Below are 18,647 nucleotides of genomic sequence, written 5' to 3'. Positions count from 1 at the left end.
TCAGAAAAAATTGACAAATCCATCATGATAATGGGAAATTTCAACGCACTTCTCACTGAGTCAAGCAGACATACACAAAATTAGTTAAGACCTAGAAAAATTGAGCAATACAGTTAACAGATTTGATCTAATGGATATGTATGTGTATGTCTGCACCCGGCAATTAGTACATTTTCTTTTCAAGTATGTATGAAGTATTGTAGAAATTGATCATGTACTAGACCATAAGACAAGTCTTAACAAACCACAAAACGATGGTACCGTACAGAAAGCTGTTCTCTGAGCTCAGTTTGATGTCAGTGACAAAAGATAAATATTCTGGGATCAAAGAAGAAGTCATAAGGGAACTTAGAAAATACTCTGAACTGAATAATAGTGAAAACCAAGGCTTGTGTTAAAAGAAAGACTGAAAGGGACTCCCCTGGTGGTACAGTGGTTAAGAATCCTCCTGCCAATGCAGGGGACATGGGTTTGATCCCTGGTCCGGGAGGGTCTCACATGCCATGGAGCAGCTAAAGCCCATGCGCCACAACTACTGAGCCTACGCACCTAGAGCCCATGCTCCGCAACAAGAGAAGCCACCACAGTAAGCCCACGCACTGCAACGAACAGTAGCCCACGCTTGCTGCAACTGGAGAAAGCCCGTGCGCAGCAACAAAGACCCTTTGCAGCCAAAAATAAATAAATTAATTAATTTAAAATATTTTTAAGAAGACTGAAAATCAATAATCAAAGTTCTTACTGAAATTAGAAAATTGGTAACAGAATAAACACAAAGCAAACAAAGATCAGAGAAGAAAGATTGAATGAAAAAATTACACACTAGAGTGGAGACTGACAAAGTCAAAAGTTGTTTCTTTGAAAAGAATAATAAAATAGATTAGCCTCAGGCAAGATTGTCTCTAGAAGGAAAAAATAAACAGTATAGGAATGAAAAGGAACACATAACTCTAGATATGGCAGAAATTAAAAACGATTGGAAAATTCTGTGAAAAATTTTATACTTTTCAAGTAAAAAATTTAAACAAAACAGGCAGTTTCCTTAAAAATATAATATTGTCCAAAATGACACAAAAATAGGAAACCTGAATAGACTAATAACTATAAGTAGTTATTAAGACTAACCCTGAAAAACCACAAATAGTTTTTGAAAAACCAAACCAAAAACCTAAAAACAGGCCCATGATGACAGTTGGACAGCAAATTTATCAGATATCCAAAGAACACCATGTTAACAGTTGTAAATTCCCCCCAAAAGTAGAAGATGATAGAAGGTTCTCCCACTTATTTTATGAGAATAGTATAAACTTGATAACCCAAATCAGACAAGGACAGGATAAGAAAGAAAATTAAAAGGAACTCTCATTTATGAATATAAATGCAAAATCCAAAAACATACTAGCAAACCAAATTCATCAATATAGATCGAAAGTAATGCCTTTCAACCCAATTGGATTTATGTTACGAATGCAAAGAAATATATGATTAGAAAATTTATGTATATAAGTTACCACATTAACAGAGGAAGAGGACCAGATTAATAAATTCTATATTATTAATAATTTAAAATCAAAAGCAAAGAATATTAGATAATATATTAAAATTAATAAGAATTTAGCTGGGTTGCCAGATATGAGCTCAACATATGAAAAACAGCTGCATTCATATCCCAGTACAAAAAATATATATAACTTTTTTTTAGATTAAAAACATTAACAGCAACAGAAACTACAACAGGAATAAAGTATGTTGAGAATAAATCTTAAGATATTCAAGACTTTAAAACTTTATTGAAAGATATTATAGAAGGTTTAAAATAAATACAGGTACCTTTTTGTGGCTAGGAAAACTCAATGTCATAGAGATGTCACTTCACCCCAAATCTATGTAGTTAATGCTATTCCAGTCAAATCTCAGCTAATTTTTTCATGTAACTTGACAAGTTGATTCTTAAATATATACAGATAAAAGAACAAAGGGCCAAGAATAGTCGAGACACTCATAAAGAAGAAAGCAATCCTAGGGACAGGGAGCTTGTCCTGTACAAATTCACTATAGGACTATTAATTAAGACGGTGTGGAAAGGATATAGGTGGGTAAGTGGGAAAGAATAGAGTCCATAAACACTCATGCATATATGGAGAGACAGCATAACATGGAGGTTTAAGAGCATGGACTGTTGGGAGTCAGGATTCCTAAGGTTTGAATTCCAGCCCCTCTGTTAATTCACTGTGTCATCTTGGTCAAGTTACTTAATTTTTCTCTGCCTTAATCTGTAAAATGAGGCAATAGTACCAACTTCATAGAGTTGTTCTGAGGTTTTTTTAATTATCATCATTTATTTATTTATTTTTGGCTGCATCGGGCCTTAGTTGCGGCATGTGGGATCTTTCGTTGCGGGGCACGGGTTCTTCGTTGTGGTGTGCAGTCTTCTCTCTGGTTGTGGTGTGCAGGTTTTCTCTCTCTGGTTGTGGCATGTGGACTCCAGAGCACGTAGGCTCTGTAGTTTGCCGCACGCAGGCTCTGTAGTGAGGCATGCGGGCTGAGTAGTTGCGGTGCGCGGGCTTAGTTGCCCTGCAGCATGTGGGATCTTAATTCCCTGACCAGGGATCGAACCTGTGTCCCCTGCATTGAAAGGCAGATTCTTTTTTTTTTTTTTTTTTTTTGCGGTACGCGGGCCTCTCACTGTTGTGGCCTCTCCCATTGAGGAGCACAGGCTCCAGACGCGCAGGCTCAGCGGCCATGGCTCACGGGCCCAGCCACTCCGCGGCATGTGGGATCTTCCCGGATCGGGGCACAAACCCGTGTCCCCTGCATCGGCAGGCAGGCTCTCAACCACTGCACCACCAGGGAAGCCCGAAAGGCAGATTCTTTACCACTGGACCACCAGGGAAGTCCCTCTTCTGAGGTTTTAAATGAGTTATTTTTAGAAAGTTCTGGCACATAATAGGTGCTATGTAAGGTTTGTTTGACATGAATAAATGGAAAAATTAGTTTCCCAATTAGTTCATAAGAATGAACTATTCAGTGAATGGCACTGGGATCGATTGATATGTTATTGCTATGAAAAAGTACTGTTATTGATATGAAAAAATAATTGAATCCTATTTTACATTTGAAATAAGAATTCCAAATTAACTGCCCGTGGAAACTAAAATCTAAAGTGTCGGAAAGAATATAGAGAGACGTTCTTAACCTCATGGTAAGGAATTATTTGGGGGGCTAAGATAACCTCCCCATAAAAAGTTAGAAGACAAGTTGATGAATTTGACTACGTTAAAATTTAAAACTTTTTTTGCATCATGATACTGTGAAAAAGTTAAAAACTAGACCTCAGAGTGTTTTCATAACAACAAAGTTTTGCTGTCTGAAACAGTACTCTCCTTCAGCAACTTTCTGTAATGCAGTTAGCTCATTGTAGTTGGTAAATGGTATAGAAGGGCGACAGTATAATCACATCATACTGGTTCATATATAATATTTTTCAGCACATTAATGCTTTGCTCCATCAAATAAGAGCAAATATGGAAGCAAGCCATGGAAGAATACAGGTAACTTTAAGGATGCCCATTCACCAAGTAGTCTCACACCCAATTCAGTTAGGCTCTGGGATTTATTCTGGAAGTGCCTGTTTACTTCATAGTTCTCAAATGTTGTGCTTTGGCGTTTGTCTCCGTAACTCAAACAGTATCAGTCCTTCCTTAATCCTCTTTATATCAAGCTAACCTCACCCTTTTAAAAGAAATCCTACATTTACAGAGGTATTTTATTTGTTTGGAAGGAACACAGCTTTGTTCCGATTACAGGGTTGTATTATTTGAGTGGTCTGCCTTTAACTTGTTTTTTTTTCTCTCATAAACCCTGTTATTTTTAGTGAATAGTTTTATAGAAAGCAAGGTTCATCAAAAATGTGTATATTATGTTACAGCTGAAATATCTGGATAATAACTTCTTACAAGTCTGTAAGGAAAAGACAAATCAAAATAGGCAAAAGTTGTTGACAGCCAGTTCACAAAAAGCCGCAAGTGTCCAGTAAGCATACAAATGAGTCTGCTGTACATATCCTACAACTCAGTAATTCCACTCCTAGGTATGCTCTGGAGGGATTTTTGATCTTGTGCTCCAGGACAGTGCTGCTACTACTACTTAGTGTGCAGGTACAGGGTGAGATCAAGGAGCTTCTACCAGAAAATAAATCAATACAGTGCTGTCTTCATTAAGAAAGCTGTGCAGTGCTTAAAAAAAAAAAAGTCAATCAGAACAGTGTGTTTAGAGGACTGGTAACAAATAGCTCAAGGATTAGCACTGTGTGTACCACCCCTTGAGTAGTACTGGCTAAGAGATGTATAAGAATGTTCATAGCATCACTGAAAGTGTCCATTGGTAAAAGAATGGATACATAAATTGCAGTGTGCTTATACGATGGAACATTATACACAGTGAAAATGTAAAAACTAGAGCCTTATTTATTAACAGTTGCGAACCTCAAATTGACTGAAAAAAAGCCACTAGAAAAAAGCATACCTTATAGTAGTATTCAAATAAAATTTAAAACATGGAAACAGTACTATACGTTGTTTTGGAATACTCATATATATAGTTTTAGAGTAAGAAAATGCCGAAGGAAGTAAAGCACCAAAATCAGGAGAGTGATTTTCTGCTGGATTTTGGAGAGAGGAATATAATATTTTAAATAACGTGGGTTGATAGCAATCTATGTAAGAAGGACCTGGGATTTTAAATGGTTTCTTTGTCTAGATGAGCTGAAATCATATGATTGTAAAATAAGAAGTACCCATTTTAGATCACAGAGGTGTACTATTCAGATGTATTGGGAATTGTTAACACATCTGGAGTATTTTGTTCATTTCTCAGTACTTTGTTGTAAGAGGTATTCTGGTAGACCAGAGGACGTCTAGAGCCAGGTGAGTCGAATAGAGAGCAGGCCGAATGAAAAAAGTGTCATAAGCCAAATTGGGCATGTTTATTTAGACAGCAAAAGGACAACAGAAATTGTTTTAGATATTGAAAGAATGTCATATGGTTGAGATCTTTTACCTTCTTTCCTTTTAAATTTATCCATCATTTTTACCTATCAAACCAACTGTCAGGATATGAGGTTGGATAAATATTAATTTTACCCTTCAACGTATTAGCCAAGCCTTCTAGCTTTGTGGCATATGCAAATTTGCAGTGTGTCAACAGTGAGAATGTTGAACAGTTTAAAATCCGCTTGGGTAACTTCCTAGCTGTTGAGCAAGTTACTTAACCTTCTTAAGGCCTTGAGTTTATCATTAGAAGTTTCTTCAGGGATGGAAATGTTACATATCTGTGCTGTCTAATAGAGTAGCCGCTAGCCATGTGGCTGCTGAGCACTTGAAATGTGGCTAGTGTGACTGAGGCAGTGCATTTTTCTTTTATTTAGTTTTAATTAATTTAAATTTAAATAGCCACATGTGGCTTGTGGCTTACTGCACTGGACAGTGCAGATCTACAATGATAATTATATATGCACCCTAATATTTAACTTCCTATAAAATCATGCAATAGTTTATAAATACAAATGGATGATGGTATATTTATTTGTATATATATATGTATTGCAGGAAGGAAGGGATAGAATTAAATTAAGTTTTCAATACTCACATCACATAAATATGGTCTTTTAAAATGTAATGCAGTATTGTCAAGAATTAAAGCTTAAAAGCTTGATCTATGTATGGCATAAACTGGTTAACATTTGCATAAATGAACAACTAGTTTGAAGAGAGAAATATCTGTCCAGATTTGTCCTTTAATTTTGAATATTGGTAAAGTGGTAGTTCTTTAGGTTCTCTTTTGGGAATGGTTGTTCTGTTTAAACTTTAAAGTACTTCATAGTATAATTTTGCAAAGATTTATTTCCCAACTGCTTAGAATAATCAGAATGTAATAAACATATTCTTATCTTTTATTTCTATATGCCAAATATGTCATTAAAAATATTGAATTTTTTTTCCATAGAGATATATTAATGTCAAGAAGTAAGCATTTTTATTAAGACTGTTATGATATAAATAATTAAACATAAGTGTTTCAGTTTTTCTGGTTTTTTTTCTTTTCTAGCTGCATAGATGAATGGTTTGAAGTAAATAGATCTTGCCCTGAGCACCCTTCAGATTAAGCATCAGCTTCCTGTTTTATAGGTAATTCTCCCATTTTCTGTTTTAATTGCTTTTTAAACTGTTACCTGAGTTATACATTCTCAACCACCGTTTTTATTCACTCATTTATTAATTAAGGTGTGTGTGTGTGTATATGTGTTCCAGACATTGTATTAGGCTACTGTGTAGAAAACTCACATTAAAAGATACATAAAAACAACTTTCTTGATTTCCTGAAGAGAGTCATATATTAAGTAAACTCTACATTTTTGGTACTTTAAAACACTTTAGCTTATTTAATTTTAGTTTAATACTTTAAAAAACCCCATGAAGTAAATATCATGACCCCATTTTACCAATGAGAAACCTGAGGGTCAGAGTAATTAAGTTCTATGACATTAAGAAGCACGTTGCACCAACAGTCCAAGGACATGTAGTTAGCAATAGAATCAAATTCCATACTCTTAACCATAACTTCCCAGGTATGTTTTTAGGTAATGCAATATAATATAATTCTAATCGTAATAATTAGTTAGCATTTATATTGCATTATTATGTGCCAGGGATTGGTCTAAGCATTTTACATCTATTTATAACTCATCTAATTGGTATAACAACCCTTTGAGCTCGGTACTCTTAACTACTCCCATTATGCAGATGATGAGGAGATTAAGTTTTAGAGAGGGTAAGAAACTTGACTTGTCAAGGTCACATAGCTAGTTCCTTAGTAGAGCTGGGAATTGAATCAAAAGATTGTGTTCTTTGCTATTTTGCTATTATTAGGTAGGAACAGTTTCTTGAGAAAGTTGCATTTGTATTCATTCGTTCAATTTAATCTTTCACTTTTGTATCCTACCTATACAGAAGACAAAAAAAAAATTGAATTGAATTTTAAACCAGATACAGAATTTGTTTTCCACTATTGTTGTAGCTTATTCATGATTCTGCATTTTTTGAAAATGTTTAGCAGATTGAAGTGAAAACCTCACTTGAGTATTGCTATTTTTCATATTCCATCATTTAGCTTTGAAAAAATAGTTAACTTAATTGCCATCTTCATGTATATGAAAAGCTTTTTATCTTTATCATTTGAAAAATGATATAAAACATTGTGTTTTATATGAAGGCAGAATATTTTAGCCAATCTTGGAATTGTTTTGGAAGGAGTTGGAACCTCTGTGTTCAGAGACTCAAGATAGTCACAGACAACAATCTTTTCTCAATGTCTAAGACCGGAGGCAGGAAACTAGAGCAGATAATACCTGAGATCTGGTCCTGTGCTGTTCCCCCATTTCCTTTTATTTCAATAACTCCTGGTCTTACATTTGAGGTGTTGAGATAATAAACACATTCAAGGAATTCTGTTCCCTCTTAATGAGGGTCATTTAATAGCAGCAGATTAGAATATTGACAAAATATATTTGAGATAACTTAATAGCAGCTATAGCAACTGAAATAAGAGCTGCAACATTGAGAGAGACCTCTGTCTTAATAACATTAGGGTTATGCCTGTGAAATGTGAAGGCCTGGGTAAACTGTATCAGCTTTTGAACCTTCTACTGTGAGATGATTCAGATCATACCTTGACACATTTGAGGTATGAATTGGGATTAGGTTGCTGTATAAGAGAAGTGTGGTGATGGAGTGGTATTTTGAGGATACATGCATGTATGTATGTTTTTATTTTACTGTGTAAAGTGTTTTTTGAAGAGGAGGATGCTTTGGAATGTCTTCAGGGTCACCTTACATCTGGGCCAATAAAGTAAAGCTATAGCTAAAATTTTAGAAGCTTTTTAAGTACTAAAAACCAATGCTATGGGCTTCCCTGGTGGCGCAGTGGTTGAGAGTCTGCCTGCCGATGCAGGGGACACGGGTTAGTGCCCTGGTCCGGGAAGATCCCACATGCCGCGGAGCGGCTAGGCCCATGAGCCATGGTCGCTGAGACTGCGCGTCCAGAGCCTGTGCTCCGCAACGGGAGAGGCCACAACAGTGAGAGGCCCGCGTACCACAATGCTAATGAAATGAAATTTTTATCTTAGTATTCCACATATCAAAATAATATGTCTAAATCTTTCACCCATAGATAAAATCTTTTTAGTCAGTAAACTTTTTTGTGTGAAAATGGAATTTTATGATATAAAATATTTTATTACATGGTCTAATCAGCTAAATTTTTCTTTTAGTGTCACAATGAGGTTATGGGATATGTGGAACATGCACCTCATCTCATGGTCAATATGCATGTCTGTTGGTTTTAAACAGTATTTCAGTTTCCTTACCCTATATATCAATGTTATCTTCTTCTTCATTTTTTTTTTCATTGTGGAACCTGAGTTTGGTGGCAGCTGCCCTCAGAAATGTGAACCAGTGGAATCTTTCTCTATGGGTCTTGAAGAGTCATTTCTGAGAATGTGAAGACATGGAATATTTCACCTCGTTCACATTTTTGCTTTTGTTCTGACTACCCTTATTTGTCAAATGATAAATTCTTCCTATCCCTTTTGCTGTCCTAGATTAAAAGTGTATGGGTTTGGGTGGGAGGGAGGCTCAAGAGGGAGGGGATATGGGGATATATGTATACATATAGCTGATTCACTTTGCTGTACAGCAGAAGCTAACACAACATTGTAAAGCAATTATACTCCAATAAAAATGTAAAAAGAAAATGTGTAGGTTTGAAGAGGATTCAGTGTTGTTAAAACTTTTTTTTTTAAGGCAGCATGTAAGTAGCACTTCTGATACTCTTCAGCATACTAATTTAGTAGTCAGCCCAAAACAGAGATACATGAATATCTAAGGTCTTGATTAGTTAGGAAATTGTTCACTATTTGTAATTCGAGGTTTTTCGTTACTTGGAGAGGGCTTAGTTAATTGTGTGTGTTTGTTTTCTGTAGTCTGGTGTAGTCTTTATTGTGGAGGGGGAACGACTGTTACTTAGTGGCTATTTTTTGTAACTATTTTAAGATTTAATTGGTCCTTCTGTGTCCTTGGTTTGTTCTTTTGCAGAAAACAAATTTTATCAGTTTTTAAAATACTAAGTAAGTGTATGAAAATTTACAGTCTAAAGCAGTGTTCATGGGGAAATGGATGTTGTATTTTGATTTGTATTACTATCATGGACCATTGCTTAAACTAAATGTATCCACTTTTACACAGGTTTCCTTGTCTTTTCAAGATGCTTGAAAAACTGAGAGGATACGAAGATTTATCTCTGGAAAAGCAAAAACAAAAATGCAGGCACACTCAGCCAGAAATCTACGTTCTGTGAGACTCAGTAATGCAGAGATGGACAATCATACAGGAAACAAAAATCCTGCTGAGGAGAGGACAATTGTCACAGAACTCAGTGTACCAAACATGAATAAAGGACACACAGGGATTTTGAAAATGCTGCACATCCCTTAATAGTCATCTACATAGGTAATACTGATGAACATTTTATATTCAGACACCAAAGTTAACTGATTTAAAAGTTGATTTACTTTTTATTAAGTTCTCTAGAGCTGCACAACTAGTTGTTTTTAATTTGTTTTGGTTTTTAGTTTGGGGTCCCTTTATTTTCCCCAATATGATGTTCCTGCATTCATCTATTCTTAAATTGAAGACCACGTAATTTACTTCTTAAAAATTAAAGTCTTGAATGTGAAACCAAGAAATGTAATCAAGCAGTAAAACATTCTCTGAATGTAGACTGTGATCTCAAGTTCTTTGATTTTTTTTTTCCCCCAAGAGTGGAAAATAGACTTCTACATAGGAAAGCTAAAGTATGTTAATACTTTAAATTAAAGGTTTAAAATTATCAGAATGCATTCCAAAGAGTAAAAAAATCAAGTTACATAATTACATTTTAATTAATTAAATTTGGATTATCTACAGAATTGCAGTTTATTAAATATGTTGTTTCCTTTTTAAATAAAACTGCTCAACAGTTAATCATCAATGAATCATTTTGCAGCTATGCAACTTAAAAAAAATACTAATTACCAATTTTAAGTGCTTCCAGCTACAGTAACTTTGTTTTAACGGGTATTTTTGTTCTTTTCATGTAATTATTTTATTGTGCTTTGCATCTCCATGCAGTTTTCCTACATTTGGGTAAAATATTTAGCAGGTTGTAAACTTAATAACTTATGAAAAGGGTAAAATAAAATTTTCTTGAGTGGAACTTGGAATAATTTGAGGGACATTTTTATATACTTTTAAAAATCAGAATTTAATTGGGATGCCAGATTTATAGCAATTTGCATCTTTAATTTTCCAGGTAATCTGGGGTTTAGCATTTGATAAATGATTTTTTAAAGCAAACATGAAGATTTTGTTAATTTATAATTTATTAATGTGTTATTACTGTAATTGAAAATGTTACAGAGACTTTTAAATTCAGTCTTGTTTAGAAAGAAATGTATTAAGCAAAATTATGTGAATAAATATTCCCACAAAATACATCTGAATGGTTAAAAAATACTGGAGGAGAGCTATCAGGGCTGCAACAGTGAATGTCTTTTTTTTTTTATATCAAAAATACCAGTAAATAGATTTCATGTTTTCAACATAGGGAAAATATTATTAGTGAACAATTTAAGCAGTGCACTTTACTCAGTATAATTGAGAGTTACACAGTACTGTTTCCTTATTTTAAGCTTTCTTGACTCTAATGTATTTGTTTGCTTTTCTGTTTATTGCTGCTATTCTTCTCAATTTTTTTTCTACTCTATTGCTTCTGTTTCATATATTTTAAAAGGGCACGTACAGGAGCAACTGCTGCTACCCAGAAAAATATGTATATTATAAACAATTAAGAGTTTTTGATTGCTTTCAGTGTGATTCTAAACCAGGTAATGTTTTCCCTAAAGTTTTACTGTGAAATGTCTTTTGTTATGCTGCAGTTGATAGAAGAGTCCAAAACCTCCATTGTGACAGCTGACAGCACAGTTTCATAGGTGCTTTTTTTAACCAGTTATGGAAAATATTCTTCCCTCAAAGAAAATATTCTTTCCTTAAATTTTTTCTGTTATCACGAAATCTTAATATGAATACACTTTAGTTCACATTTTCAATTTTGTAAGCTTTCTCTCCCTCTTTCTCTCTCTCACACACACAAGAAAAACCTCTTAGAATGTGAATAGTTTTTTTTCTACTGGTATATTGTTATGGTAAGAATTATTTTGTTGTTTTCCATTCTTAAAGGAAAAGATTTACTATAGCTGTGGTAGTTAACTATTGATATTCTCTTGGAAGTTGATTTTCTGATATAATTTACTCATTGACTTTTAAAGTTTATTGGCCTAAATTCCCTTTTCCTTCTTTATCCTGTACCATACTCTCACAATCGTATTCACTTAGCCTTTGTTTGTCGTAAGGTTCTGTGCTGCAGCTCCTACAGTAGAAGCTCCTGTGGTTTAAGAGAAAGTTCAGTGTTTGTCAGTGTCAAGTGCTACTTGATTATTTGTCTAGAACAGTATCTACTTAAATCTGTTTATAGTGATCCCTTTTTTGTTAAAATTTACAAAAGGTAGCCTTTTTTTTTTTTTACTTTAAATTCAGTCTCCATCAGTGACTTCCTAAAAAGAAGAATTTAGAAATTGAAATTTTTTTAAAGCCCAGAGGCTCCAGTTTTTATTTAAAGTCAAAATTGCTAATCTGGAAAATATTATAAGTAATATTATACATAATGTCACTTATAATATTTGTAAATTTATATACAGACACTGCATAGTGTAAGTAGGACATAAAATCACGTTACATGTTTAAACGTGTAGCTGAAACTACTGACAACTGAATATTATGGAGATAAAATAAAGAATGAAACCCTAGTTATCAAATTGGTTATAGTTTTCTAGAATCTTTGTAAATACTTGTTTTCAAATAAGATCACAGTTGGGTATATAGAAAGCAATGTGTTCTGATATTTCACTTCAGTGCCGCTCTTTTCTTCATAATGGGTTTATTGCCAATTTTGACTCATCTTACGGTGATCTGGCTTTTTCCCCCCTAAATGTGTAAGAGAGTGTAAGAATGTATATTGTCTTCTTTTGGCTCTTTCCCAGAGAAATAAACTAAGAATAGTCTTAATCTGTGTTTTTCAGATCTGGTTTTAAATCAGATATAGATTGTGTTTTAAGAGCAGTGTCTGATTGAAATATAAATAATGGTTTCCGTAACTCATTATTTTGTGGTAGCCAAAACAACTAAAAAAAGTCATGTTGTTAACTGTTGGGTACTGGGTAGGTTTTAGTTTCTTAGTGCAAGTCTTCTATTTTTTTTAAATGTTATACAGTTATTTCAGTTTTCACCTACTAAACAGTCTACTAGAATGTAGCCCCAGAATGCCTGAGGAGCATACTTGGAATATGTATTTCAAAAAGATTCCAGTTTAAATGAGTTAATGAAAATACCAGATTTTCTTTTCAGAGCTTAGTTCGCTTGCTAAATTTGGGTTTAGTGAAGTTTAAGAGCAATTGTTTAACATATTATAGCAAGTCACAGGGATATTCCTTTAAATGAAAAAAGACTGTAAATTTAATGTAAATATTACCTAATTTTATTTACTAAAAGAGAGTTAAAGAAGGGAAATTTTCTAACAATAAGCTACATTTGAACAAAGCATGAAACTCTTTTTTAAAATTAAAGAATAATTGAACTTACCATCTGATTGACATCCACATTATATGTTGATATTAATATCCAGTCCTTATGTTTTCAAAAAGAAAGTTTCCATATAAATCAGATTATTAGGAATTTTATAAAACTACATAGAGGTAATATTGCTTTAAATATGAGAACAGTTTGTTAGGTGCAGGAAGTTTTCTAATTCATTTGGGCCATTTTCTTGCATTTTGATTTATCCTGAGGTAAACTCAGAACATATTGACAGTGAGTGGTTAAATGTGAAGTGTCCCTTGTTCTTTCTTAGATATTTTCTAAGGTAAAAAATATTCTAGCATGCCAATATTTTGTCTTTGGCCCATTCCCCTTTGTTTCTGAAGTATGTAGCTTCTGATCTTTTTCTTTGCTACAACATACTGTGAGGAACATTATGGTAGTTACATTATCTGTGTTATTGTCCACTTTCCTTCTCTACCCAGATCTTTTCATTCTGAAACTAAATTGTTACTTGTTTTCTTTACAGGAAATTGCTACTTGGTATGCTCCTAGTAGTGATCCTTATTCAGGAACAGCTGGTAAAATTTTTTTGGTAATAACTTACCCAGACAATACTTCGAATACCATATTCTGTGAATGCTGTGCTTAAGCTAAGAAACTGGATGTTCTTTTCAAATCACAGAATTCCTGTATTATATGAATGGGAAATACCTTGTCTTTTAAGTTATCTGATTCTCTATGGGAAGTAAAAGGCATCAATGAAAACCAGATACGTTAATGTTGAGTTTTATTGAAAATGCAACATTACTATACTTAGAGGAGTTGGCATATTTTCAGATATTTAAGCCATCATTAATTTTAGACCAATAGCTAATAATAAGATAGATTGTTGGTTGCTTGTTTATAGAGAGGCAAGGAGTGGCATGGCATAAACTCACATCCCAGAAATAAATGAAATTTTAGAAAGTGATATTATAGTATCTGTTAACCAGCCTTGTGCTTCTTAACTCTGCCCTGGACTGTGAGGCACCTTTCAGGACCCCGAGTCTTAGAATCAGAAGTGATTAATTTATTCTATTACTAAATTCTCATGGCTTCCTTTTTGATTTGGTATGCTGAGATTGATAAATACTGATGATTTATATTTATAAACTTAGAGTTCTATCAGAATCCTGTTACCAGTGAATCTGGTGCCAGCATCTTGAAAAGCTTTCATTATTAGTCAGAAGCATTTTGAGCATCTGTGTGCGTGTAATACAGTTAGCAGACCCTATAGAGAGATACAAAAGAGATTTTGGAACTGGATGATGATATTGATCTTTATTATAGCAGTCCCTTACATTTTATTGCTTTCCAATGACTATATGAGTTTCCTTATTTGAAAATCATGATAATGATAGATATTTACCTCTACTGCTCTGTTCATGGTTTCCTCAACTCTTCTGTAATACTTTATAATTTCCTCTATTAGAAAATACTTTCCTGTTAAATAAGGTATCAAAAGCATCAATCACAAGAAATATAGAAAATGTGTTAGGAACAACTTGTATTAGTATGTTCTAAACTAAAATGGAACAATTCATTATTGATATTTTAATAAATAAGACTTCAAAATGATCTTGCCAAATTATCCCATTATTTAGAAGTAGAAAATAAGAGAAGAATGTTTTCAAGGAAGTTTATCATATCCACCCTTATGTCTAGAAGTTGACAGTGCATTACAATAAAACAGAATTACCTGAGTGCTGAAAGGTTACCATGAATTAACTGATGTCACAGTTTATTTTTGTATACAGAAAAAATTGATTTTTTTCAGTTTAACCCATTACCACAAAAATTGGATCTAAAAATATTAGTTGAAATTCTGCAATAGCTTAATAAACGACTGTTTGTAGTGGTAATGGACAAAGAGGCCTTTTTACCATAACCATTAGGAAAGATGTACTCTGAAATTTCTAACGTAAAACCTATTTTGTAAATTTGTAATTGAAATATTACTGGAGAGCTATTAAGTTTTGGGGAGGGATGGTCTGTCAGTGCACAATCATAACTTTTAAAATTTAGATTGTATTTTAGTAACATTCCATTATGTTTTTAAAGGGAGAGTTATTAGTCTTTTGAAGCACAATTTTCATGATGGAAGAGGTATTGAATTTTGTAGCATAATGGTTAACCACATGAGTTCTGGAGCCAGACTGCCTAGTTTTGCCATCTCCTTGACATTGAACGAGATACTACTCTGTGCCTCGCTTTCGCCTATAAAAAGAGGTAATACTTCTGCCTACCTCAGGGTTGTTGTGAGGATTAAATGGTAAAGTACATGTATGCACCAGGCACAGAGTAAGCACTTAATAATGTTAGTAGTTTTTATAAACAATAAATATATTTGTGCCCATCTGTGAATAAATTTTGTTATTCTCTTCATTCATGATGTGTAGGAGTAATTCATAAACCTTAACTGATATGTTGAAGAAACCTAAGTATTCCAGAGGACAGTGCAGATTCTGATCTTGCTCTTGCTGAAATCTAGAGATTTATTATTTCAGCAATTATGTATTAAGCACTGCTTGGTTCTGGGCTGTTAGGGAGCCAAGAATACAGAAATCAAGGAAAACTGACCTCTAGGAATTTAATCTTTAGTGGGTGATGCAAATAAGGAGTAATAAATGTCGTGATAGCCATTAGTACACACAAAGGCTGTTGTGGAGGTAATGAGAAGGGTCATTAAACTCAGACTAGGGAAGAGAATGACTAAGCCTTTAAGAAGAAATAATCATAGCTCTAGGGATATGGATAAAAGGTCATGTGGAGCATGAGACTGGGAATGGGATTCCCAGGCAGAAAGCTTAGCACATACAAGCATGGCACTCTTGGAGGGTTGCTATGTCTAGAGAGGTAAGCAGGTGACAAATCATGAAGAGATGTATGTGCCAAACTATGATTGAAGGATTTTAAGCAGGAAAAAGACAATCAGATTTACCCTTCAGGTTAGAGACGAATGGGACTAGAGGCAGAGAGACCTGTAGAAAATTTATAGTAATTCAGGCAAGATGATGAGGGGCAAAACTAAAGCAATGACAATAGGGAAAGCAAAGATGGAAGAACTTAACTCACCTTGGTAGTCATTTAGATGTAAGGGATGACAGATAAGACCAAGACAACTCCCAGCTGTACTTTTTCCACATCTTGAAGGGTGGAATCTTTTTTTTAAAATTATTTTATTTATTTATTTTTGGGGGGGGCTGTGTTGGGTCTTCATTGCTGCATGCGGGCTTTCTCTAGTTGGGGTGAGTAGGGGCTACTCTTAGTTGCAGTGCGCGGGCTTCTCATTGTGGTGGTTTCTCTTGTTGCGGAGCACGGGCTCCAGAGCGCAGGCTCAGTAGTTGTGGCTCACGGGCTTAGTTGCTGCTCTGTGGCATGTGGGATCTTCCCGGACCAGGGCTCGAACCCGTGTCCCCTGCATTGGCAGGCGGATTCTTAACCACTGCGCCACTAGAGGAAGTCCCTGAAGGGTGGATCTTAAGGACAGAATGTCTCTCCCAGGGAAAAGCCAATTATGCCAGAAGTATCTGCTGGAGAGCTAGAGATAAAGAACAACAATTCTAACATGAAAGATCTTAAATGGGAGGCAGAGCTTTGAGAGAGAAGCCAGACAGGATTTGCTTGCTGTGTGTGTGTGTGTGTGTGTGTGTGTGTGTGTGTGTGTGTGTGTGTGTGTGTGTGTGTGTGTGTGTGTGTGTGTGTGTGTGTGTGTGTGTGTGTGTGTGTGTGTGTGTGTGTGTGTGTGTGTGTGTGTGTGTTAGAGTTCAAGGGGTGTCTAGACAGAAATGTGGCCAACACTGTTAGAAGTGCGTGGTAAGTGGGCTACACTGAACTAGTTTAACGACATCTGGGTTGGATGACTTGGACTCCTCCACCACTAATCTCTCCCTTAACCTCAGATACCTGTTGGAGTAGGGCCATTTCACTAAGTAGTTTTGCTTAATGAAATGCCAAGATGTACTCTGAAACATTCTTTTTTTTTTTTTTTCTCTGAAGCATTCTTGAGGTTTTCTCTTTGATTCATTTGTCCCATACCCTGTGCATTGTACCAGTCTTCCACTACTCTTGGAAGCAGAGTCTTTTTAGTAATAGACAGGAAGGATGAATCCTGCTTTCCTGATGGATATTGCTGTTGGGATGAGAGGGTTAGGCTATGCAAGAGGAGGGCCAGAAGAGGTTTATTAGTTCCTGAAGTACCTTGGGATATCCTTGTATTAGATTAGGTCAAGGAGTCAAGCCCCGCCCCCCATTCACTAATCTAATACGGCGTATCCATGGGAACTTTCACAAAATCTCCAAATTGTTTCAAAGGTGCTCCTGAAGATAACTTGGAACTTCCTAGACCAGGAGTTTCTACAAGGAAAGCCTGTGAGAATAATAGAAGCTTAACACCTGAAAGGGAATTGTTCTAAAATGTCAAAAATGCTTATATTCATAAATATTGCCACATGATGTTAAAATTTGGTTTCCCACATAGAGTGAAAACAGTTTTTCTGCAGTAAGTACCTTAATGACAGAGTTGTTATACATACAGTGCCTTATTTCTGTGGTTCTTTCCTGTAAACTTATGAATTCCGTGTTCACTATTTTATGAGATTTCTAAAAGTACCTGACCAAAAAATATCTTTCCAACAAAATCAGTTTGAGATTTAAATGCTTTTGGATTGTCTTGATCATTTAGTAGCTGGATAACTGAAAGCAAACTGTACAGTATTAGCAATGTAAATTTGTATTTTGGGAAAATATCAAGTTACTGTATGTCATGAGCCTTTCAGAGTAACTCATTAATATTTGAAATGTTATTAAATCTGTAAATGTTAAGGATATTCATGTCCAGGTATTCAGAGGATAGCCGTCAAGGAAGTCGAACGGTATATGGTTCAACCATTGCTGGAACTCAAACATTGCAAAGGCTATAAAGGCCTTCCTGAGGTATTTCAGTATCCAAACTATTATCATTTTAGTATATAATCAGTTTAAAAACTACCAATGAAGTATTTTACATTCTTTTTGTTTTTCAGTCTTTGAAATCTGATATAAATTTTATATTTATAGCACATCTGTATTCAGAACTAGCCATATTTTAAGTGCTCGAGAGCCATATGAGACCAGTGGCTACCGTGTTGGACGCACAGGTCTAGATGACTGGGAGGTTGTTTTTCGACTCTGTCCTTAACCTGAATATTTTTGAAAGCCTTGTAATTCCAACTTTGTGAAGACCTGAGTTTCTCAAAGTTAATGTAGCTACAACGCATGAGCAGAGCTGGTCCTATGTTGTTACTAAATTGAGGTAGAGTTGCCAGATTTTTTTCAGTGAAGAGGGCTGGAAATATTTTGAAAAGGTCGATGGTCTAATGAATCCTCTTTGTGTGCTCTCATAGATGTCACTGGCTTTTGTCATCATCAGTTTTCTTGGTGAGCACACACAGGCTCTGAATAACTGGTCAATTTGATAGTTAGGAATTAGCGTATGAAGTTTTAGCCAAATGACCAGTAGGAATTGTGAGCAGTGCTGATGATAGCACTAGTCTAAGTTGTCCCCTGTGTTGAGCTCTGTGGGGGCAGTTTCATGAGTTTCAGGCCTTCTGGCCAGTAGTTGACTTTTTTACCACATCCATGCTTAAACTTCTAAACTTGTTCACCTGACCCTCATTCACAAAACTGAGACTCTTCAAAATCCAGCTTGAGAGTCACCAATAGTCAGTTCTAAGCTCTCTTCAGTAAGATGTTCTCTAGTTTGTGTGGGATTCTGTGCTCAAGTGTGCTGTTGAAAGGAGTCGGGGTGGGATTGCCAGGGAGTTTGTCTGCAAGAATGGACTACACCGAGGGAAGACAGATATTATACTCTTCTGCTTTCGG

General features: G+C 35.1%; 1 protein-coding gene across 1 annotated transcript in view; it reads left to right on the top strand.

Annotated features, from left to right (window-relative positions):
* ZNRF2 (zinc and ring finger 2) overlaps positions 1-10,586 on the top strand; it is a 99,373-nt gene extending 88,787 nt beyond the window's left edge. The window contains exons 4-5 of the mRNA XM_060156917.1: positions 6,106-6,185; positions 9,300-10,586. Of these exons, the coding sequence (XP_060012900.1) occupies positions 6,106-6,163 (58 nt within the window). The 3' untranslated portion in view covers positions 6,164-6,185; positions 9,300-10,586. The remainder of the gene's footprint in view (positions 1-6,105; positions 6,186-9,299) is intronic.
* The last annotated feature ends 8,061 nt before the right edge of the window (positions 10,587-18,647 follow it).

The sequence above is a fragment of the Lagenorhynchus albirostris genome, chromosome 8 (genome assembly GCF_949774975.1).
Source record: "Lagenorhynchus albirostris chromosome 8, mLagAlb1.1, whole genome shotgun sequence".
Classification (NCBI taxonomy): domain Eukaryota; kingdom Metazoa; phylum Chordata; class Mammalia; order Artiodactyla; family Delphinidae; genus Lagenorhynchus; species Lagenorhynchus albirostris.
This window is presented reverse-complemented; position numbering and strand designations above follow the sequence as displayed.